At 49.9% G+C, this 23,818-nt stretch overlaps 5 protein-coding genes across 5 annotated transcripts; 1 reads left to right on the top strand and 4 right to left on the bottom strand.

The window, feature by feature from the left end:
- Nucleotides 1-4,660: 4,660 nt before the first annotated feature.
- PG998_003014 (uncharacterized protein) lies at nucleotides 4,661-5,113 on the bottom strand (the record flags this gene model as incomplete). The annotated part of the gene is made up of 2 exons (XM_066869832.1): nucleotides 4,661-4,986; nucleotides 5,050-5,113. 2 exons carry the CDS (start codon nucleotides 5,111-5,113, stop codon nucleotides 4,661-4,663), a joined length of 390 nt encoding a protein of 129 aa, XP_066733582.1.
- A 975-nt stretch (nucleotides 5,114-6,088) lies between these two features.
- On the top strand, nucleotides 6,089-7,254 carry PG998_003013 (uncharacterized protein; the record flags this gene model as incomplete). Its single annotated transcript, XM_066869831.1, has 3 exons — nucleotides 6,089-6,361; nucleotides 6,410-7,112; nucleotides 7,160-7,254. 3 exons carry the CDS (start codon nucleotides 6,089-6,091, stop codon nucleotides 7,252-7,254), a joined length of 1,071 nt encoding a protein of 356 aa, XP_066733581.1.
- Nucleotides 7,255-8,079: 825 nt separating this feature from the next.
- PG998_003012 (uncharacterized protein) lies at nucleotides 8,080-8,887 on the bottom strand (the record flags this gene model as incomplete). Its single annotated transcript, XM_066869830.1, has 3 exons — nucleotides 8,313-8,887; nucleotides 8,165-8,261; nucleotides 8,080-8,096 (listed from the first exon to the last, which is right to left on the bottom strand). Exons 1-3 carry the CDS (start codon nucleotides 8,817-8,819, stop codon nucleotides 8,080-8,082), a joined length of 621 nt encoding a protein of 206 aa, XP_066733580.1. The 5' UTR covers nucleotides 8,820-8,887.
- Nucleotides 8,888-12,221: 3,334 nt separating this feature from the next.
- Nucleotides 12,222-12,935, bottom strand: PG998_003011 (uncharacterized protein; the record flags this gene model as incomplete). Its single annotated transcript, XM_066869829.1, has 2 exons — nucleotides 12,222-12,770; nucleotides 12,831-12,935. 2 exons carry the CDS (start codon nucleotides 12,933-12,935, stop codon nucleotides 12,222-12,224), a joined length of 654 nt encoding a protein of 217 aa, XP_066733579.1.
- A 2,090-nt stretch (nucleotides 12,936-15,025) lies between these two features.
- Nucleotides 15,026-16,778, bottom strand: PG998_003010 (uncharacterized protein; the record flags this gene model as incomplete). Its single annotated transcript, XM_066869828.1, has 3 exons — nucleotides 15,026-15,054; nucleotides 15,131-16,484; nucleotides 16,530-16,778. 3 exons carry the CDS (start codon nucleotides 16,776-16,778, stop codon nucleotides 15,026-15,028), a joined length of 1,632 nt encoding a protein of 543 aa, XP_066733578.1.
- Nucleotides 16,779-23,818: the final 7,040 nt, after the last annotated feature.

Here is a 23,818-nt window from a genome sequence, read left to right as displayed (position 1 = left end):
GCCAGATTCTAGATGTACCTGGTGGTTTTATAACTATGCTTCCTACATTTGACTTAATCTATGAAGGCCCTGTCTGTTGTCAGCCTTCAGAAGTAGAAAGCGAAGGCGCTTTGACAGTGTACTCCTCCGCAGGGCCCCTCCTTTTTTCCCGCGAGAAAAAAACATTGTGATCTCCTATCTTGGTAGCATTCGTAAACTCAGAAAGTATGTGCATGTCGATGGAGGCTATGCGTATTGCGACTGCGAAGTCGTCGCGGTTTCCATGTCGAATTGTGATTGTCGATTTTCAAATCCTGATCCACCCATGTCGGCGTCTCTTGAAGGAGAGAGCCGCATTGGCTTGTTGTCGCACCACAGCAAAGTGTGCCGTTATGAACCCCGACAGCAGTGTCTGGGGAAGTGATTAGCTACCGTGGCTGATCTGATGGAGGAGTAAATTACTTAGGTCAATGAGGGCATCTATAGTCCTATTTTGAAGTAGGTTCGTGCGACAACCACACCCATAAAGGCGTTCGCCAGTGCACGAAGCCTTTGTGTAGCACCTCTCGCAGGACCTCACATAGCTTCCACTGTAAATCGTCAGCAATCTATTCTGAGGCAGAGTGCGACGGTCACCCACTTATCACTCGGGGCCAGTGTCCCATTCAAATTAACAATACAAAGCTGCAGATCTAGGACAGACCACTTCCAACGGCCTTGCCCATCGCTGCAGTTACCCGCAATGCGCTGACGGTCATCGAGGACTGTAGACCAGGCGCTACAGGCCGCTTCAAAATTCCTTGGTGGGGAACAGCTACGAGGCCTGTGCCGTGATCCATGTTCGATTGCTCTGATGGGTATAGTGGTTTGGGCGTCTGTGAAGAAAGCAAAGACAAACAGGTATATTGTCGCGACGAGCATGGTAGTACAATTCGGTCTCAACATGTAAGCGTATGGTAAAACCGGTTTATGGTGCTTGATTTGCAACAGGTAGACGTATTACCATAAATATTCGTCATTACAGCGTTGATGTGTTGCAGACCTAATCTGCTTTATATATATGTCCTGGAGCAGGAGTCAATTATGCACTTGCCACGAACTAGAATGAGCTGTCCGCCTAGAGGTAAACGGCGACTTTCGTCCGTTGCAGAACGGCCTATTCAGGCAAGCCCGGGGACATTTACGTACTGCGAAAATCAGGTTCAGCGTCCGTATTCAAATCTGAGATTCCTGGTAGCAAAGTGGTGCGGGGTACCTGTAGAACGCGTAGCGAACGTTTTTGGTCACTAGCGGAACCTACGTTCTTTGACAGTTTCCGTTCTGGACCGATTTTAGAGGTAGCTGCTGACACCGTGTACCCCGCTATGCCCACAGGTACAGGGCCGAATTTTGGCTTTGTTATCTTTTTCTTATGCATCATAACTCGATCATAAGACTATTGAATTACTTCATGCTCGAGGAGAGAAGCTGCTGACAGGTGGTATACTATATGCTCTACCTGGCGCTGCAATCGTTCTTGTAAGCGTCTACAGACAGATCTTTTGACAGAGTTTGGTCTGCGTTACGATAATAACCCAACGCCGAAAACGACGTTGACCGGATTTGTGGTCAAAACATCTGTTTACAAACCTGGCTGGAACAATTGCAGTGCTAAGAGGAGTCAATATGATTATCTGCCGTGTCTAGCTCCGGCTCTTTTCGAGTATAAATCCATTCAAGAATACATATTGCAATTGATTTATGAATGAAGAAGGGAAAGAGAAGCAAGGCAGAAATTGCCTCTGTACCTGCGAGCATAGCGGCGTACATGGTGTCGACGGAGACGCAGGTTTCGCTAGCGACAGTATCTGCGAAGCAGAAGTAGACTCTGTCGCGGAGGAAAGAGTTCATAGTGGCCACAGTCTGTCTTGACTGGTTGACCGTTGCGTCTTCTCACAATTCTGTGGTTCAAGTAAATGCAATTCTTCCTTTTTGGAGAAATCAATGCACTACATACATGTAACGTGCTTGCTGGTTGGCAGGTAAGATGGTATTGAACAGTTGCTGAAACCATGTCTGCCGATGCAAGTCAACTTCTTGAGCAAAAGAACGAACCGCGAGAAGACGTACAGTACAATACGCACGGCTGTATCAAGGATCGGCACTGTTTCTCAATCTATCCTCAATATGTATGTATGTATATTCGTATCGCAGGAGTAATCCGTTCTGATATATAAGACTTATCACCGGAGCCGGGGCTCAGAGGTTACGTCCCCAATACATGCACTGAGTTGTGTGCACCACTGTGATTCACACTATAATTCCAACTCCAACTATTGCGATGTTCCTTACTGATATGTTTCTTCGAATCATTGGCTCTTCAGCCGTGCTCTTCTTCCCACTCTTGGCATCCCGCCAGGCACTCCATACAGCAGATCCAGCGCAACTGTCTCGATGGCTTCAATACTGGTGTATGCTCTCATGCATACTTCTAATTGAGTCATGCCTCATTCCAGTCTTAGCTTGCATACCGTTCTACTCAGCCACACGATTCCTCTTCTTGTTGTATCTGGTCAGCACACAGTCTCGAGCTGGCCGACAGCTACACGAGACCATTATACGCCTTTTCACGGCGAACCAAGGACAAGTCGATAACCTGGCGGACGGTTTCAAGAGCGTACTGGAAGGCATAGAAATAAGCCTTCTTAGGAAGGTGATCAGCTGGCTGATCACTCTGCGTGGTGTGCGCCGCCCGAATGGGTCACGTTAGTGCCAAGACGGTGTTCGAGGTACTTTTGCGACAGACGCAAACGGGACCATTACAACATGAGAAAGGGTTTAAATCAGGTAGCCCCAGTTTTGCGACAGTGTATTTTGGAGTTGCCGCGGGACATTTCCAAATAGATTACCACTTTGGGCAATCATGAAAATAGACGCACATTATTAACTCAAGACAAAGTGCTGACCACGCCTTGATCACAAATTCATGCAATCATAACGAGTTTCCCTGAGGCCACATAAAACTGATAAGTGATGGAATTAAGAAGCCAAACCATATAGAACGTTGCTGAAAACCCTGAGGGCCAAATGCCTCAACCGGATCTGTTGGCGGCAATCCCCTTTTGCTGTTAATGGCAGATTGGATAGCCATAAGCCAACGTAATTAGTAAGATTAGAATTGGCTTCTCAAGTGCCGAGGTCTCCAAGATAGCTAAATCTGGTAATTGGGATGCCAGGGTCGCACTCTACAAAACGTAGAGGAAACCCCAGTGTGTCTAGCTGTACTGTACTGTACTAACGCCGCCAATAGGGCATTGTATTACGTCCGCAAACGGAAACTTGCACATACAGTACCGTAATAGGTATGAGAGATCAATAATAGGTGGGTCAGGGCCCAAAACAGAGCCTGCACTTGGATGCTCCCTATCGGGAAGTTGTATTTACACTACTAGCCGGGATTAGGACAGTGTTAGCGGGCCTATACCGGAGTTCTTTTATCATTCGTCGTTTTTGGAACCTCTCATGGCCAGTATAGGCAGAGGACCGGGCTGGGATCTTTGTTTCCGCTAAATCTGCATCTTGATGCATGGCACACAGTGTATTCTCCATTCTAGGAACGGAAGTGCATATGCACAGTATTATACATAAGTCCAAAAGGACATCTGAGCTTTGGCGTGGTCAAAAGTAGATGTGCCAACCTATACAGCTCTCCATAATTCCCTCGAGAACGGATAGCGGAGCTAGATTTAGAACAGAAATTGGGAAGGTGCGGTATGATATATGGAGGACGGCTCCGCGCATAATGCTCGATTGTGCGTAATTTGGCAGGCTGCAAATAGATTCATTCGACACTATGGTGTTTGTTTCGTACAGAAGGTTGATGGACCTATGGAGAAGTACGGTAAACCCACACGCCTGTCCAACAATGGCTACCCTTACAGGAAATGCATCGTCCGCTTATGATGAGCATATTCGAGCCACTTCGTTTGAACATGGTAGGGTAAGCCGGAGCCGAACGTGCGAAGGCAGAATGGCTGATCCCATTGAGTAGAAACAGGCGGAAAACGACGGCTCGATAATAACACGCAACACCACGCTGCGAAACCTGCTCGGCGCCAGGCATCACATATATCCATACAACCTCTGTCTTGCGAGGCTCGTCGTGTCCTACCGCGTACAAGGGAGACAGTTAGTAAAAACCGCATGATACCAAGGAGACGTAGTGAGAGTAACAACACAAGTGGAGTGGTGTACACCAAGTCTGGAAGACGAGTACGTCCGACTTGGAAAGTGTTAGAGGGAAACGCTGGAAGGCCATCCAGGAGTTTGAGGCGCAACAGATAGGATGGATCTTCAGCCAAAGGATGCGTGATAGAAATGCAACAGCCAATAGTAACGTGACTAGAGGTAGTGAGGTCTTTGCCTCATCTAGAAACCCATAATACTGTCCCAAAACCACCCAGAACGTTATGGAAAGGCTTCGTTGGTCTATGTTGGGATTTATCACTCTGAACTTTCTGCAAGCCTATCTGGGTTAAGATGTATTTATAGCTATAATTTCACTTCTGGATTACTCTATAATACCCTCGACTGTTGTTATGTAGGGCGACATCCCTTAGGTAGTATACCCCTTCACCTTCCGGTATTTCAGACATATATATATATAGGTCGGGCGTCGCGTTAAGACAAGATACTACATTTGTCACTCTGTAAGCTCTTCAAGCATTCTGAAGACTTTGAGTGCCAGAGAGCTCCTCTCTTCCTTGAAGTGCTTAGGCCGTTTGGTAACTCTGAGAGCTGGGTAGACATATCGCTCTGCGCCACCCCAAAATGAATCTCCCGATACTGCTGTATCGTCACCGTTCAACAGTTGTGTGCCAAATGGATTGTTGCGAGAATCCGCCGCATCAGTCGAACAAGTCGGGATAGCAGTATCTGCTGAGCCCGGACTATAACGTGGCTCTGGCCGTCCCAGTAAAGCAGCTGTAGTTGCTTCGATTTCGGAATTGGTAATGGACTCTGCTATTTCTTTTGGAATTATCAATAATGTCTGTCCTTTCTGATATCTTTGTCTCTGACTGCATGACATACCAACATGATTGTCCAGCAATTCTTGGCTCTCCTGATCGCCCAGTTGGGCAGGGACTGCTCTCATTTGATCTCTATCAGAGAGGTTCCTATCAGCGCGTCGATGACGACGTGATTTATTTATGCGTGTTGAAAGGGTTCGTGCACTCGGGGCGTGCGCTGTGGTATCTAAATCGCGGAACTAGGCCAGTCAATACAAAACAACAGACGGTACAGGAGAGATATTTACAAGCTGATTGAGGTCCGGTACTACCTGACCGTCTGGCAAATACATAACGGCCTCTAAAGCTTTGTGTGTTGGGTTCCAATAAATAACCGCGCTCAAGATGTCGCAATGTTTGCCTAGTTCTATTACTTTGCTTCTGAGAGACGCGCCCCGCTTTCGGGCTTTGTCCTTTTGCTTCTTGTTGTGTGTTGCGTTCATTGTCGGCTTCTATGCATATTAAGATGTTTTCCGGTCTTTACGAGTTGGAGGAGCGACGGTTTCTGGAGGCGAGCACCGGTTAATGAAGGTTTCTCATTGTGCCTAGTTGCGAGAAGAACTTATCGTACTGGCTCCATTGTTGGATTGAATACATTTCATGGACAGATTTGACGTAGCATGCCATAGTTGCCGAAAATAGCCTCAAAAGTCCAGTACCTCCCCATGGGAGCATTGGAAGCGGCAATTTCAGCCTCTCCACTCCTTGCAGACCTTAACTGTCATATCCCATACTGCTATGTATCCGGCACTCTACATACCGTACAATATGTCCAACCCTCTTCAGCTTGAGCAAAGCGTCTCGTTTTATTACTGCAGTTCCAACAGACGGGTTTCTAGCCTTGTTATTACAACACCGAGAATATGGTAGAACCTGTGTTAGTCTTTGCCATATTGTGGTGTAGTTCGCTTTCTATCTTACTCGTCTTCAGGACACTTGTTCGGTTCAAGCGGGCATTAAGACGTGGTCACCTGTGCATCACGAAGTGGTTAGCTTATAGCTATCTCTGGAAAAGCCATCAGTATATCGATTCCGCCACAGTAGCACGTGTGGCGTTGACCATGACGTACATCGGCCTCAATATCTTCTGCTTGACCTTCCGGGTTGCCTCATTGCCAGCTGCGGCATTACGGGCTGGAGATTTGGCTCTGCTGAACCAATTTCCCCTAATACTCCATTTCGCGCCAATCCTTTTTGCTGATTACCGAATTCTGGTCTTACGCATTCACAGCGCTGCTGGATTCATGTCTTTGAGCCACATATTATTACACGTTGTATCATTTATCGCGGGGCGAGGTGATTTCAACTTCAACAAACACCTATACGCATATTCTGTAAGACCCACCTTCATTTTCTTTAGGTAAATACTGAAATTAGCATAGGCTGTTGTCTCAGCATGTTTCGTAGTCCTGCTTTCTTTACCTTCGCTGCGTAGGGTAGCCTACGAGCTTTTCCTCTGGATCCATCGGCTTTTGGCGACTGTCTTTATTGTCGGGGTTTGTTTCCATCTGCTGAACTCGGGAAAGTTGCGATTCAGATATTTCATTGCCTATCTAGGGCTACTGACTGCTTCGGTGCTGATCCGCCTTTCCATGGCTGTGTACCGGAACATGAAATGGGGCGAGCTATGCACCCGCGCTATCATTAGTGATGCTCACGGCTTCGTTCATATAACCCTCAGTCTGCCACGGCCGTGCGAGATTGATGCTGGTCAATACGTGCTTCTTTGTGTTCCCCGCGTGAGCCTTCTATCCTTCGCTCAGTCGCATCCATTTGTTGTAGCCTCGTGGGCTGAGGTCGGCCAAAACTCGATAGAACTCATCATCCAGCCCCGACGTGGTTTCACTGGGAAGCTTCTGCGCCATTGCAGGCGCCAAGGCGGTCAGAGCGTACAAAGGCGAGCATTTATCACCGGTCCTCATGGCACTAACGTTGCAGTCAACGACTATAGAACTGTTCTCCTGGTTGCAAGTGGTCCTGGCGTCATTGCCATGCTACCGTACCTGAGAAAAGTCATCCACGGCTACTACTACAGGAAAGGATGTACTCGGCGAGTTCACCTCATATGGATGATCCAACAAATAGGTACGCTCAGTTCGCTTGTGCGAAATCGCAGCACTGACTTTCCCAAGAGCTGGTAGCAGCAGCACAACCTTTCCTGAACGAGTTTCTGGACGACGACACCCTCGGGGAAAGTTACGTGAGTTTTGCCAGAACGCCCAGCTAAATTCCAAAGACTGATTGGTAGATTCTATCCATATCGATATACCATGAGAATGGGATGATGGAGGTGCCTTGGGGTCACCGCGCCACTCTTTTCCGAGGGTCGCCAGATTTCGAACATCTCCTCAGACAAGAGTTTGAGGGGCATTTTACCCAAGTCAGGGAAGGAAACAATCTTACACGATCCGAGAGGGTCTTGTCAGAATTCAAACAAGAAACGGGAAATGTGCTTATTTTAGGTAAGGATAACAATACGCTCGTGCGTCTGATAGCTGATTTTGGGATAGTTTCGGGCATCCGAAAGCTCAGAGATGATTTAAGACATGCCACGAGGCCGTACGTTGAACATGGTATCAGGATCCAAGAGTTAGAATATCAACCAGAGTGAACCATCATGGGGAGCTATGACGCCGTGGGATGTGGGCAACTGTCGGGTCTACTTTAAGGACAACTAGATATAAAGCAGTAGAAGGCACGTTGGTCTTCTGCTAAATTGAGCATTCTAAACTGGACAACTTGCTATCTGGTAATTGTATGGCACACTGACTTGCGCTAGGCGAATGAGATCTTTTAATGTTTCCTTCGGGCGTTGTCTGGCGAGGAATTGTTGCTACATCAGTTAGTTTTTGTAGATAGAATTTCGATGAACGCTATTACCTGCAGTAACTCCGTACTGGATTTCGCATCTTTCAAAGCTAAATAAAAGCCACTCGCCTCACAGTTCACTGACCAACTTGCATTGCTGGCATGGTGAGATTGGCTGGTTGTGGTCTTATACATCAGTCTGCTCGTGATAGTTCTGACCAATTGCACATTTCGCAAGGTTCCTTCAGATACCGATATTCCCTGGGTAGGTTTATGAAGTCCTACGCGAAGTTAGGTACACGTCAACAACTTAGAAGATCTTAGCTTACCGATCTTCAAGTCTCCGGCATTGCTCAACAGAACCAAATTGCAATCAAGATTTATGAAGAAATGCTGCCGTTCCAGGAATGAAAGCCCGCCCAGGACCTGCCATCAGTCAGTTAAGCCCACTTAGACACACCAAACAAGGATCTGTACCATGCTTAGAATCACACTCAGTTGGTCAACATCAGGATACGCCGGACATCGAATTATACCTTCCAGAGTAACTGCCGTTTCTTCCAGTACAATGTAAAGGATCTCACCCACAGAGAAAGCTTCTTGGGCCTCGGCTAGGCTTTTGTGGCGAAGGTTCCGATACCAGTGAAGCACTTCAACTATTCGAGAAGCTGGAAACTCCTGGATATGGGCGCTAGTAAATGGCGGCTGCTTTCTAACCCCATATGTGATGAGACCACCGAGCTCCATTTTGAATGACATCTTGTAGTGGTGCAGTGGGGATTCGTATTTCAAGATCAGAGATTCGTCTTGCTTTTTAGGTGTAGCGATTTTTACAGCTCGTAAGCGACGGCTCGGGCGAACCTTTCGCTTAATAACCCTTGCATTTTTGCCAGTGCCTTGCGGCGCTTTCGAAAGACCAAGTTCTTGTGGTGTCAAATCCGTAATTTGAGTATGGCGCTTGCACGAATCATCCAGGGGTTCCATGGCAGCAGTGAACAAGCCGTAATATTGGTGTGCGTGATTTAGTCCTCTCACACAGTATTTATGACATCAACAATTCTGGCACTCGTCCTGATGCACGACGCAGAAGGGTTAGAGGCCACAGAAAACGGAGGTTTCTTCGTGCCCCAGCCCAAAGATCTGTATTTAAGCAGGACAATAGCAACTAGGTAGTGCGGGGTATCTGTACAGCGTGTAACAGTCGTTTTTGGAGTACAACCGGTGTTGCGACAGAATTTGGCCATTGCTTGCTGTACAGATACTCCGCACTACCTCATTGGCAAGAACCCTTAATCGAAATCCGGACACTGGACCTGGATTTGACAATAATACAGACACACACACACACAACTTATCAACGCTCGGGCGGCGAAGCCAAAGGGCAACTGACGCTAATCTGAATTGCTTCCTTATCACTTAAAGCCCTGCGTGCCCTATTTTTAGTTGGTCACCATTACTGTACCGTCAGCACGTTCATGTTCGGGATGCCGTGTTGGTAGTGTTTCCTGGCAGGCCAGCTTGAAGGCCCTTCTTCAAGTGTCCAGCATCCTATCCTCGGCAGCTGAAGCGGCGCATGCAGTCTGAGGCACGGCCAATAGCACAGTACTGTACAGTAACTCAATACAGTAGTAGTAGCTTCGGTCGTTCGCTATGGGTATTGGAGAAAGAAAGTCAGCCATGACGAGTTTGAGCTGGGCGAGCGTCGTCAGGGGAGCTGCTGATCTGGTTTCAGAACCCATGTTGGCAAGATGGATCTCGGGCCCAGATTCTGCTCGGTGTGTCTTGAGAAGTCTTTGCGCAGTTCAGGAGTAGTGGGCAGTTGGTCCTAAAATGACGCGAGCTTGCGAACCGGTTCTACGCTAATAACGGTGGGTTCTAGACCTGGCCCGCTGGTTGTCATTGCTACTCTTCCAACTCTGCACTCCAACAGTAGGCCAACAGGTCTGCAGGCTGTGAGCGCGCGAGGATCTTCGAGCTCTCGGCGGATTCAGCGAAAGGAGATACCCTGCTGGATGATTAGCTCTGAGGCCACCAGCGATCTAGTCGGAACGGTACAAGCGGAGCGGGGGGCAACATCTGGCTTTGGTCCTGCGCACCAGAATAGGTATGGGCTGCATCACAAGCTGTCCGTCCGGCGTCCATTCCGTCTCTCAATGCCACTTTTCACAGTAAGGGTCAACATTATTCAGGCTGGGAACAGCCTGTGAGACTCTTCGAGCTTAAGCAGCAAAAAGGCAGTACCATATATGTAATATTACTGGATAATTCTGGTTTCATTGCGAATAGATCAAAAATAGTATAATTGGAGATTACGAACAAGGCCTCTCTGTTGTCATGGTTCTGAATCATCGCAACTCCTAGTGCTCTCGTTTGCCGCGCCTTAGCCAGTTGCATGCCAGTCCTGAACTGGGCTGCTAGCTTGGAATGATTCCATTGAAAGATACCATCATATCGTTTCAAGTCCTGTCCTAGGCGTGGTCTGCTTCTATTGAAGTCTACCTTACGACAACAAGCATGAAAAACAAGTATTACCTAACTTGACTCAATTGCGCACAGAGTAACAAGCCACCTTACCATGGCCAACAACAGCAAAAGAATCGAGACGAGGGCATCATTCGGTTGGATATCCGCACGCCACAACAGGGTTCGTAACAACTGGACCGAGCCCTCGCATCATTAATACATCATTCCCTAGGCTAGGCCGGCCACAGACGAGAGGTAGCAGGTCATGGCACCCAACGCTCCGACAGAGGCTCGGCATTTTGATGTTTCGGCAGCACGCGGTGCCACCGAGATAGTATGTATGCTTTCCAGGCATCGGGTTACTTCAAAGCTAACGGCTATTCTGCCAGATTGGTCCAGACAATGGTCATAGAGAAGAGCACGGTGATGTACCTGATTTAGGTCCACTCATCCCTCCCACCGATTCAACCTCCGCGGCGCTGAGTTAGATCATGATGAAGACGAAAATGAAGGGTATACGCAGCATGTATCAAGTGTTGGCTTTAGACACCACTCAGTCTACTGGTCTCTAGGCAGGCAAGGCCCCCGCGTTCCAGAACATGCTAGGCCAGACAGCAGCGGGTATGCCATAAGAAGGTCACCGGAACTATTGGGCGCCATCAACGGGGTAGGTGTGATCCGTCGGAACGGTCCCCAGCCCATCCTTGGAGGGACCGGAGAGGGTGTAGCAGATCCGCAAGTCTGCACAGCCAGATTTCAGTCGGGACACTCTGGGGCGAGAAGCTTCACCATAATCAGTGGCAGCTGTCGGACATACCGACCTGGTGCCAATGCTGGCCTGCCAGATCATCCTTCTCAATCGTACGATACCTCTTCACGCTGCAATCCTGGATCTTAGGGCTACTTTGGTGTCTCACGTCAACCTGTGCTGATAGAATCCACAGGGCCTTTGGAGATATATTCAGGCACGCGCCGTCTGTTCCCCCGGTCCCCAACCTTCCAATCACATGCTTGGGTACCCAAGAAGGACTTGACGGGCTGGGCTTCCCGGGTGGTATTAGCAGTCCAGGCAATGTTGGAATGGAGCTCTCTGCTATTCTACACCATCTGCTTTTGACAGTGCACAACCCGAATGCTGTCCATGGTGATGCAGTCCACTCCCTGGAGGCCTTGGATCGTATTATCACAAGTCTTATGGAGGATTATCCCCAGTCGAACGCTGCGCCTCCTGCGTCCCACGAGACGATATCCAGGCTACCCAGGAAAAAACGGGAGGAGGGGATGATGGGACCTGAAGCCAAAGGGGAGTGAGGGGGAACAGGCAGGCCAGTCTCAGAGAAACGAGGCAGCATCGGGTTCGGAGGCAGGGTGATCTTGGACACCGCGTTCAAGTGCGAGACGGCATAGGCCGAACTTGCGTCAAAGCCAGTGGGACATACTGAAGTCCCTAGGCGACTTGCTTCGGATTGCCCGGGGCAGTTCTGATGAACGAGGTGGTTCGCAATGGCATAGCTTTATCTTTTCGTCTATGGACCTGCCTTTGCCACGGCCCTCAAGAGCCAGAGACCCTTCGCTTCCAAGTCGCTCGGCTTCCGGACCCCTAAGGGCTCCATTCGCTAACAGAGATAGTGGTGGTCCTCTGTACTGGATCAGAAACACGTTTGGTAGGAGCAATCGTTCCTGAATGTGAGACCGGCCGGCGGCGGAACGGACATACACGTTCATTGTACAAGTTTATACCGGATACATAAAGGCTAGCCGTTTTAGCCGCCGAAAAAGGAAGAAGGATAGGAAACGCATCAGCCGTGGGGGTCGTGAAGATACTCGTGACAACTACCATGCATTTAGTTAACTTAGATTTTACTAGTCATTGAAGCGTACATGAACGGGCGCTAACAACAAACAAGTCCCAAGCCACATTGATTAGTGGACGCAGCAGTAGCGGCAAAGGATGCTTCGAAATTGATGCCAAACACGCTGATCCTGGTCGTCCGCGAAGGTGTCATCAACCTCTTTGGCACCTCTTTGCTGCTCTGCGAGAGCCACCGTACGCCCCCGCCGAAGTATTCTCACGGTATCGTAAAATGCCGCCTCGACGTTCATACCGTACTTTGCCGAAGTCTCGACAAATCCGCAGCCCAGCTCGCGCGCAAGAGCATGGCCCTCTTGAGTCGATACCACTCGCTCCGATTCGACATCACATTTGTTCCCAATAAGCAGTATGGGCCCGAGGTGATTTGGATTTAGTGATTCCTTCGTCTGTCGAATATTCGCGTAGAGATCTCGTACGTTTGAGAAAGACGATCTGGAAGTAATGCTATATACCAGAAAGAAGCTTTGACCGTGTTGTATCCATTGGTCACGCAGTACGGAATAGTCTTTTTGGCCAGCAGTGTCTAGGATTTGGACTGCACATGCCCGTCCATCGACAACGACTTGTTTTTGGTATGAATCTTCGATAGTGGGGTCATACTGTAGGACAGCAAAGTATTGATTAGTATGAGATGCAGGGGGGATTTAGGAGCAACTTACCGATGGGACAAAGTGGTGTATGTAGAACTGGATTACAAGTGCGGTTTTCCCGACACCTTCTTCTCCTAATAACACCAACCTATGGAGTGGTACTGCGGAAGACATCGCGAAACCGTAGCTTAGCTAACGACGAGAGTTGGCACCGACGAAATTGTTGCGAATCACGGTATAGATAGGAAAACATACGCGCATCGGTCCTGACGTGTGCCATTGTTGGTCATCGTCCACTTGCAGATTGATACGCATCCGTCCACCGAGTCTAAAATCCCAACGGTTCCCCTTGTACCATTTCCGACGTAGAGAGCCGATTCATACGGAGCCAGAATCATCCAGCATGACTTTATTTCTGCAGCATCTATCCAGAGCTCAAAGATTCGCACGTGCCTTGTCGGTCCCGGCTTCCGCCGCTTCTCGACGAGGAAGTGCTTCTTCTAGCCGGTAAATCATCAAGTTTAACTTCTGCATCCTGGGCGAGGGGAGCAATTTGTTGAAAAAGTTCTGGTTCGCGCGACCATAAAGCCTGGAATCCCCTGCCATCCGTTTGTACTGTTTCCGACCTAGAATCTCTTTCTGCTGCATCCCTCCAGAGCTCGAATATTTTCACGCTCTGTTTCTGGTCCTGGCCCCGTCGACCTCCACTGTACGGATGCAGAGCTAGAAGAGTAGCTATGGCGACTAGCGCGACCGGTAGCCTCCAGAACGCCCCAACAAGCGCGCAGAGCCGATTTGCGACCCCGCGCCATTAGGGCCAGCTCCCCAACTCTCTCTGTACCGCACAAGACTTCGTCTCAGAAGGCTCTGAAGAGAAGCTGGCCAAGAATCTTTCTTGCCAAAATGGATTCCATCACCAGATCAGCAACTGACCTGACAAGGACCTCTTCACTCGACTCGAGCTCATACCATTCATGTTTCATCTCGCCATCGAAGCTATTGTAGCTTAATCAACACCCTCAGGGAGACGCTCCGAAAAGTGTCAAGCAAATTACGCGAGTCGTTTAAATGGCTAAACCTCCGTCATGGCCCATAGCAAGAGGCAAGAGACAAGGCTCGCAAGGGCGGCTGATTGCTGCCGATCAACACAGAGGGCGCGGCGAGTTCTGCGATGTCTTCAGCGCGCTTGCGTGCTGAAACCCGACGCACGAGCGAATGGAAACGGCGATGCACATCCCGCGCGGGCAACAGGTGCCGGACCCTGAACAGAATTGTTATGCCCAGTCTGAGTTACATACGTTCCGTCGAGTTTCCCAACTCCATTGCCGACAGTCACTGTTCCGTCAATCAGTCGCCTGCCACGCGAGACCGAGCCACGGCCAAGCAACACGATCGCGTCACCAAGCCAAAGTCGTCCATTTCGAACCCAGCCGAACGCCAACGATGCCAATGCCGTTGAGGACGTAGATGGCGACACGGAGAACGAGTACGATACCGGTCTAGAGTATATTGCAGCAGCTCTCACTAGATCCAAGGCAGCTGCCTCCACCACAAACGCCGCAAGGTGAGTACAGCTTCTCGACTAGTGACCACGTGACGCTAATCATAAAGCAGGCGCCCGAGCTCCCCGACAGAGAGTGGAGCGGCAGCCCGCCCGCACCGAGCCCAGCTCTACGACGAACGCTACGCCGACCGCTGTGACGAATGCAGGTGCTTCGTCAGCACCCACAAGATACCCGACTACAGCGCGATGGATGCATCGCTGCAGAGCGCTGTCTGTCAGAACAGCCGGGTGGCAGCTTAAAGGCCCTTTGCGACGAGGCGGATTGCTGGAAGACCTTTGGGCACGTCTCAGCGGTATCCATTTCGGTTGAAGACGGAGGCACATGTTGATACGTGAAAAACCACAAGCGCTAGCTCTACTGGTATGTAGATCGCTTCTGGTGGACCATGTTTAAGGAACTGCATTAGACTCTGGCATATCAGAGGCGCATCAGCCAGGCAAGTCTGCAGCATCGAATATGTGTGGCGTCCAAGCTACTACTCTGAGAGCTCTTCTTTAGCACAACCTTTGTTGCGTCGCGTGCGTGCTGATATGCGAAGTGCTCAATGGTAGGTTAAAGGCATCCTTAAATGACAGTAGATATTGAGAGCCTCCTGGAGAGTTGGTTCGGCTGGAGTTCCCGTCTAATTCTCGTCACTACATAACAGCTCCGAGACCGCCCTCCTCAGCTCATCGTCAATCCTTACATTATGAATATCCATTAACAGTACGACGTTCCTGCCACTCGACCTGGCCGCATTGTAGCACTCAGTCGCCAATATCGGTACTAGTAAGATTGAATATGGGAGCGCGCCAGACTCTATACAAGTCTTTGCTGTTTTTCCAACCTCGGATTGAGCGTTCGGCCCTAAAGGGACTTGAGATGCGACCCTCCACTGTGACTCGTAGTATGTTAGAAAGAGGACATGACGCCTGGCAAGGCCCAAGATCTCTCCTTTTGAAATGCGTTCCTCTCTGTATGCGATCTCTTGTTGCACCTCAGGAACCGGTACTTCTTGTGCTGATGGTGGATCGCCTGTCATATCTGGTAATCCGGGCGTTAAAGTTGCCGACCTCGTGGGACTTATGGGCCGGATCAAGTCCATTGCTCCCTCAGACAAAGCCATGCTGTCCCAATCAGACCCCTCCTCGACGCTGGGATATAGTTCACCTCTGTCCGTGACCCAAAACGCGCGGAAAACGCATCTGCGTACGAAAAACGAAGTAATTTCGCCATTATGACTCATGTACTGAGCCGGGGCCTCTCCATACATGTTTTCGAGGTAAAGTAGTTTCCGATCAATCATGTGATGTTCCAGCTTTGGATATCCACATCGACGCTTAAAAGTCGTGGTCGTTGGGCATGGCAATCTTGAGGCAGACTGCCGCCTCTGGTGTGACATAGTTGTAGCCTCTAGGATTTCGTCCGACTCCTTCAAGACGGAATTGATAAAATCCCAGCATCTATTACGATCCGGCTTTAGCACCTCAACCATAACAGCTCGCAGTCTCTGTGCGCCATTCGACTTTAAAATTAGTGCTTCAATCTTCTTGTTCCTAACACCTAGACGGTGTGCCAATTTCGCGAACCTCAATAAGGTACCTTCTTTGGCTTTCTCACGGCCGGCTTTTGCCAGGAGGCCCTGCTTCTTCTGCAATGGCAGAGGCAGTCGTGAGTAGTCTCTCATGCAACAGAGCCAAAGCTGTTTTTCCACGAAACCAAACTGTTGCTCAGGCGGATATTCTTTCAAAGCGAAAATGCCTTGTCCTGTCTCGATCTCACACTGCCAAGGTCTTCCACTAGGCTGCGGAAAATTAGCGCTTAGGGAAGCTTTGATGGGAAGACACTGTTTGGGCTCTTCGATGATGGAGCGCATGCTCTCTGCGCAGGACTCCAAGTATTTCAGGTCTTCGAACAGAGTGAAAAAAGATGGAATCAGATAATCGATCTCAAGTAGGTCGCCCCAGATGCTTCCCCGTTCGCGAACGTCAAATTTGGAAAAGGCTTCCCCAGACTCCATCTCATATCGCAACAAGTCTGCATCAGCCTTTGAGTATTTTGGGCACCTGAGCTGCAGCTTGCGAACGGTCGCTGTGTCGACTTTTTGCAGCTTGGTGGCATCGTGATGCAGAATCCGTGACCATGTATGGTAGATGTGATCGAGATAATTATTAATCTCCTAGACAGCTGTTAGAAATGATTTGTAATTCTTGGCGACACTTACCTCCGGGCATTTCGAAAACAACGTTAGCAATTTATGTAGAGTGCTCAATCTCATGTCTATCCAAAGCCCGGTTATGATGAGGAGTCGGTCGAACTTTTCCCTCAAAGATTCGAAACGCTCGACCTGGCAAAATTTTGTCAAATACTTGCGCTTATGCGGTGATAATTTTGACATCCAGAGAATTTCAAGGTCGGCATTTGCGTCCATCTGAAATCGTCTGATATTCCGATAAAAGTCCCCATCGTTCATTGTGTTCCAAGGTGTGCTGTCCATGATCACTAACGTCAATGTAGAACGAGACAAAATGTATGGGTCTACTTTGAATTATATACGCATTCGTTGATTAGGGCTGTATTGCTTCTGTTAGTTGCTCCTAGGACTTTAGTTGCTCCTAGGATATGTTAGTTGCTCCTAGGGTGGTAGTTGCTCCTAGGACTGTATGTGTTAGTTGCTCCTAGGACTGTAGTTGCTCCTAGGATATGTTAGTTGCTCCTAGGGTGGTAGTTGCTCCTAGGACTGTATGTGTTAGTTGCTCCTAGGACTGTAGTTGCTCCTAGGATATGTTAGTTGCTCCTAGGGTGGTAGTTGCTCCTAGGACTGTATGTTAGTTGCTCCTAGGATATGTTAGTTGCTCCTAGGACTGTTATTGCTCCTAGGATACTGTAGTCTATGATGCGGTAGTCCTAGCACGGACAGTAGTAGCGCTAGTGCTCCGGTTTCTATACGAGAAATAGTGCGTGAGGATCTTCAAGCTTTCGATAGATGCAGCAAAAAGAGAATATGCTGCTGGATGATTCAAGCTCTTGGATAGGTAGCCTTCTACGTCGGAATGGTACAAGTGGAGCGGTGGGAACATCAGGCTCCTGCGCACCAGAACAGGTATGGGACATCACAAGCTGTCCGTCAGGCGTTCATTCCCGTCTCAGTGCCACTTGAGCGACGATTCCGGTTCTGCACCACAGTAAGGGCCAACAGAATTAAGGTCCGCAAACAGCCCGTGAGCCTCTTCGAGCTGATGCAGCAAAAGAGAGTACATTATGCCACTGAATCGTCGTACGCTGATAAGAGTACAATTGGATACTACGGTCGGACCAGAATGGTTGTTTCGGCTTTGCGGCGCCCGCTCGCTAGCTTTTGCTCATTGGGAGCCAATACAGCCTAGAGAGCAAAATGCAGGAGCAAAGCTACTCGTATAATGCATCCCTAGGACGAACAGGTCAAGGCAGAAATCCCCGCGAGACGTTTCGATTGTGAACGCGCAAGGTACTGTAACCTCCTATGTCCACTTTACACGCTATAGCTACCGCCATACTGCACATACGACCCATGCGACTGGTATATAGCATTTGCCGTCTTCTTCCGCCGTAGGTTATGACCGGCGCAATTCCTGATCTTGTGTCTGCATTCCTCCGACGACACGCAATACGCCGCCTCCAATATGTATGTCATCCGTATGTATCCACCTGCCAATTAGAGACTCTCGATTAGGAAGTACTGATCCATCACTTACATTTCTAGCAGAGGCGAAGTTCTGGACGAAACAGAACTGGCAACATGCGCGTGAGGGCCAAATTGACAGCATCTAACTCAGCAGACGTGGCTTTGGCCTACGCGTGAGCAAGCGGCTCATCTGCGGCTGCCGTCAATTCTGGACTCTACGTGTGGGAAGTACCACGTGTTCTGGCATGGATTCTGACTAAGAGGCATTCTCAATCCTACGGTCCCCCGTTCGAGAGGCAGACCAGCAGAACGAGCGCGTGAGAATGTTCAAGACATTGAAGGAGGGCATCCGAGTATCTCAATGCGTCATCCAAGGTTTTATTCCCTCTCGAAAGGTAGGGTTGTCCAAGCCCGAATCGTGACTTTATAATTATTATGGAAAGGGGACCATTACAATATCATTGCGGCCGGATGGGCAATATCTCCGCATTTCTCTGCGAGCTTATAGTATTGTACAGTACGTACAGACTTCAGACCCATGTATCTACATTCCACCATAGCCACGATGTCCGCTTCTGAGCTTCTGACTCGGTCTATAAAAGTCCACCCGTTTTCAAGTTCCAGGTCACCAAGTTTCAGCAGTGGAATGCCAAGGTGCTTAGGCAACAAACCTCCTCTACACCACTCCTATGACCGAGTTCTGTCCCCAAGATTCCGATGCAGCTACCACAGGGGCCATAACTAGTCATGCCGCGTACAGTAACAAGTGCCGATATCGCAAAGTAGATATAGTGCGCCATTTCAGCATGATCTTCCGTAGAGCAATAACGTGGGTACATGGTAACGAATGAATCCATTCCGCGTTCCTATCAAGTTGCCAAGTTGGCATAGTCAATTGTAGCGCACTGTGGCTAGTGAGCATAGCCACCCCCTTGGCCCGCCGCAACCCGTCCAATACGCATACCTTTCCTTACATACTCCAGGGTGTAAGTATATTTCTAGATATACTGTAGATATGAATCACATATTCTAGCGCTAGAAGATGGAGCCGTCACTCATTTTTCCTGCTTGAGATAGCCTATAAATGACGTCCGCTTGCATTGGTGCATCACTACAGACCAACTCTTCAACAAATGTTGGTGACCGAGCCAAAGCGCACACGACGTTGACGCGGAAGTGCTGGGCGGGATGCTATCTCGGCATTGTGTCTTGCGACTGCTAGGTTTCGAAGCAGTTGTTCCTCGATTTCTTCCCGAGTGGTGTCCGCCTTCTTTGTCCCACCATACAATTGTATATTTTGGTGGCAGCCATCATGACGTGAGCGGGAATGAACAGCTCGAGATTCATTTCTTCCCTTCCTGGCTAGATAGTCGTATTTACCTCCAATATCTACGAGGACATACCGAATCGAGCTATGTCGATGGTGCGGGTACATCCTGCGGGTGCGGTGTTCCCGCGAGTGTTCTCGTCTGGGCCGGCGCGAGTTCGGATTTCTTGGCATGGACTTGTAATAGCTTCTTTTTGCGTATCTCTTGTCTGCGGTAATGCGCGGTCTAAGCACGAGGCAGCTTGAGAAGTTCCCCATCGATTCTGTGCTGGTTGGTCCTGTGCCTAAAAGTCTCACGAAACCTGTGAGCCGACGGCCTTTACATAGATTTATCGACGATCAACGAAAGACCACAGGAAGTGGCTACTCCAGCTCCTCCATGAACGGCTCCGGAGGCCAATATGAGCGGGAGTGGGCCTGCAGATAAGAGAGGGCTATCTCTGGATGCTTGGCGAATCCTGTATACGATGTCCTCGAGCCACTGCTAACTTTAGCAGGCTAGGTCACAAGGGTCGGAATGAGTTCCGCTAGCCAAGCTGAGAGAATTGCCTATACTGGCAGCCGATGCGGCAGAAAGCGAGTATGTTGCTGGACGGCTGGCTTAAGATCATGGTATAGCCTGTGATAATGGTGCTTTTTGGAGCATCCCAGTAGTTATGGAACAAGTGTACACAGGGCGACACTACAAGCCTAATTAGCAAGACTTTGAGTTTTGTTTCCACTTGGATCCAACTACGGTAAAGTACTGTATAGCATAAACGGCCGGAAAACGCTTTCGTTCTGGTCATATTAATACACACACTCACACACAAACACAGGCCCTGCTCATGCACAAGACAACATTCAAGATAAAAAAGAATCATGGCATCCAGTCAGATCACTCGAGAAATGGCACACCTGGTGCCGTTTGGTGTGTTCAGTGCAGCTATGCACCAGTTCTCAGTCCACCTCTACAATGGCCAAGTTCAGGTCCAAAAGCTAGGCGCGGAGAATGTCCAGCTGCAAATGAAGGTAGCGGCGCTTTTGGAGCAAATCAGTGAGATGCAGGCATCTCGCGATCTCCAGGAGCAGGTGTTGACAACCCAGGCGGATCTCATTAGTGTTCTCGAGAGTGAACAGCCCGGCTATAGTCCGCTTCTCCGGTCACCTACAGTCTACCTACCCCAACCTCTATCGCCAATACTTGAGTCGAACGGGTCGACACCGGCATGCATGGCAGAGCCTACCTTGTGTGATGTGGCTGAGGGGGATGTGTCGGTCTTGGCCCAATATGGCGGGGAGCCAACCCGTCCCGAGACGGCGAAGCGGCCAGCAAGCGACGACGCCACTGGGGCGGCGAAGCGAAGAGTCCCGGTGGAAAACTGGCCCTTACCTGGTTAGCTTCCGTGTCGGGAGAGGCATGTGGACGAGGCACGACTGACCAAATCCCGAACCGGAAGTGCACGCCGCCCCTTCTAGATGGCTTGGATGATGGGAATCTAATGGCTGCCCTTTTCATGATGGCTCTACCTAGTCGTCCAACAATTGGAATGAAGTACATGTCACGGCATGGGCGGTGACTGTCTTTCCAGCCTAGGCCTTATGTATGGATTTATCAGGTTACAGAGTCATCCTGTTTGTTGTATACCGTAATATAGATACACCTACTTCACGGAATAGTGACGCGGTATACCCACGCCGCAGCCGTTTGAGATTGTGTATACCACGTAATCGGAAGCTTCTCAATCGCCATCCACCTGTCCACCTGTCTCCTGATCTGCGCATTCGCTTTCCTCTATTTGCCACAGCGACAGACCGGGCCTCGCAGAGACTCAAGCTATAGTTTTCGGAGAGGACTGGAAAAACACAATTGGCTGCCACGAATCTGTTCGTTACAAAGCAAGACACCTTAACCAACAGTGCTGTACGAAGCCTATCGAGGCTGAGTTCAGAGGATGTCTCCCAGTAATGCGTTAGGATATGTTTCGAGGCCTCCCTTGGCAACAGAGCTTCAGGGGGATTGTTCGAGGAGTTCGCCAAAATGGTCCAAAAAAAACTCAGTGACCTGCTTAGCTGCGACTGCGAACTGCTATTTTTGGGGACGTCCTCCGCGGACTTGGACCCAGATACCTTGAAATTCGGCTGCCTTCCGTACTCCCAGGCGTGTCGGCAAGTCTATGATTGGACGGCGAGGCGGCGTACCCTGCCTACTCAGAACCCCTAATCTCTTCTGCTAACACACTCCTATCCAACGCTCAAGTTCCCACAGGCCATCTCCACGTCGCCGGGTTTGGTTCCTTTGGCAATGGCTCGTGGGTGACAAGGGCAGTAAGGGCTTGGTTCTGATTCAACTAATAATTGACTGTGGCACTTCTAGGGGCTCTAATCTTCTGTCTTTCCTCTCCATCCGGGAGGGTGATTCGTCAAGCTTATATACACCTAGCCTGACATCCTTCGGACGTCTTTTATCTCCTTAGCCGCCATATCCTTCAGGAATGTTGTTATCCGTTGGGTCGATATGCATGCCTTCGTTGGCATGCGTGTGACATCGTGATACTCTTTACAACATTTACAACAGCACGTATTAGGCAGGTTACTTCCCACTGAAGACTATTCGTGATTGCGGGATTTTGATTCTGGTTTTGCTTGTACATCTGTGTTTATCCCCGTTCCCCCATTCAAATCCGACTCCACCCACAGAGTAGATAACAGTAAATCGCAAAACGGCAAGCTTCCCGCGGGCACAAGCCTCCGACTTGGCCACTCGCTTGGACAAGTCACGCCGCTCCTAGCTGAGCTCTTTCTTTCTCGCTGTCAGATTACACCTTCCACCAGCTGCTGCTTTTTCAATGGAAGTTTCCGGGGCTTGATTTTGCTCCTCTCTTCCTTGTACTTCAAGACCGCCCCAAAATAATAGTTCGTTAGTCTGATGAGACAGAAGGGTCCGAGGCAGCTGCCTTTGCCGCGAAAGCCGCAAGGTAAGCATGATTCTCGTCTATTGACTACATAGCCGACTGGCCATTGACGCTCATCATACAGTAGGCACTCCAGGTTCCCAACCGACAGTGGAGCGGCAGCCCGCTCGCACCGAGCCCAGCTCCACGACGAACACTGCACCAAATGCCGCGACGAATGCAGGCGCCCGGCCAGCACCCACAAGATACCCCGACCACGGCGCGATGGATGCGTCGCTGCAGAGAGCTGTCCGTTGGAATAGCCGGGTGACGGCCAGAAGACCCTTGGTGCCGATCATGTCGACTCAACCACGGCAGTTCCCTCCCAGAATGGTGGGAAACGGTGTAAAGCTGTCACAGGCAGGCCGTCCAAGAGGGTCTGTGCAGAATGCGGCGAGGCGCACGCCAGACTACTACAAGGACGACAGACGCAAATTGCAGCGGGACACCCTGGCGAAGAAGATGGTAGGAATGCTGGAGGACCTTCAAACGAGTCTCAGCGGCATGCCGTTTGGGTGAAGACGTGGCACATGCTAATACGTCAAATACCACAAGGCAGCCCTGTCTATGCTTATGTGGAAGCATGTTTTCAGCTCTAGTTCAGTAATAAACAACCTAACGTTACACTCGTCCCTCTGCGCTCCCGTGACCCCCTGGTTCTGGCCTCCACGATGATTCTAGTGTGAAGAAATAGTGTGCGACGTACAGCCCACTCCCATTCAAGTCGGATGACTAGAAGAACATCCTTGCGATAGATGGCAGAAGGACATCCCCAAGGATCACTCCAGATAGCTTTTCTTAGTATCTACACTGACTCGAAGCCAACTACTTGTTTTTCTGGGGTAGTTTTCCTATCATGTTCTTGCGATGGATCTAGATGCAAGGTGTGAGCTGGATTCATTTGATCGTTTCAGTCCTAACTTTAACACCGACGCTAGCATTTCTACGCTAAGATGTAATCCAGGCTCGTCTTTGCCCGACTTTGTATCCCCCATACATCCAAGGAGACCTCGTGCGGCCCCCGGCCCTTGCCTGATTCAACGGTCGGCCTTTGGGCGAAGCTTCGAGCAAGAGACGCTCCCCGAGCAGGATAACCGACGAAAGGACTCCCACCTCGAGGCTGAGATCCCCGGGGTCCTTCTATAGCGGGGCCGCCTGCATCCGTTTCCTGTGCCAAGATCGTCGGGGGTTTATTTGGCATCTCTATTGAGGAATCCCCAGCGTCCCCGTCATGGCCATGCAGCCCCTCCATTTCCTGGTGCAAGCCGATGGCATGCCCATTGCCCAAGCTAAACGCATCGGATTCAGGATTTGGGGAGGACCCTGCACTCATGTCGCTTATGTCGCTTATACCCTCCTCCCCGCCGCCTGGCTGGCACCGACCGGCTTCCAGTGTTGTGGGCTGCGAAGCACCTGCCGTTGCTACCATGCCAGTTCCTATCGCTGCGCCTGCAACCTCGAAGCCATTGGCGTCACCAGCCACCGCATCACACATTGGAGAGTCGAGACGCTCATTGCACCACATCGACAATTCTGTCGGCGATCCTGAGGCAACCCGATCGCTGGGCTGATGGGTCGTCAGCACCCCC

The sequence above is a fragment of the Apiospora kogelbergensis genome, assembly GCF_038363985.1.
Source record: "Apiospora kogelbergensis strain CBS 113332 chromosome Unknown utg000002l_segment0_segment0, whole genome shotgun sequence".
NCBI lineage: Eukaryota > Fungi > Ascomycota > Sordariomycetes > Amphisphaeriales > Apiosporaceae > Apiospora > Apiospora kogelbergensis.
This window is presented reverse-complemented; position numbering and strand designations above follow the sequence as displayed.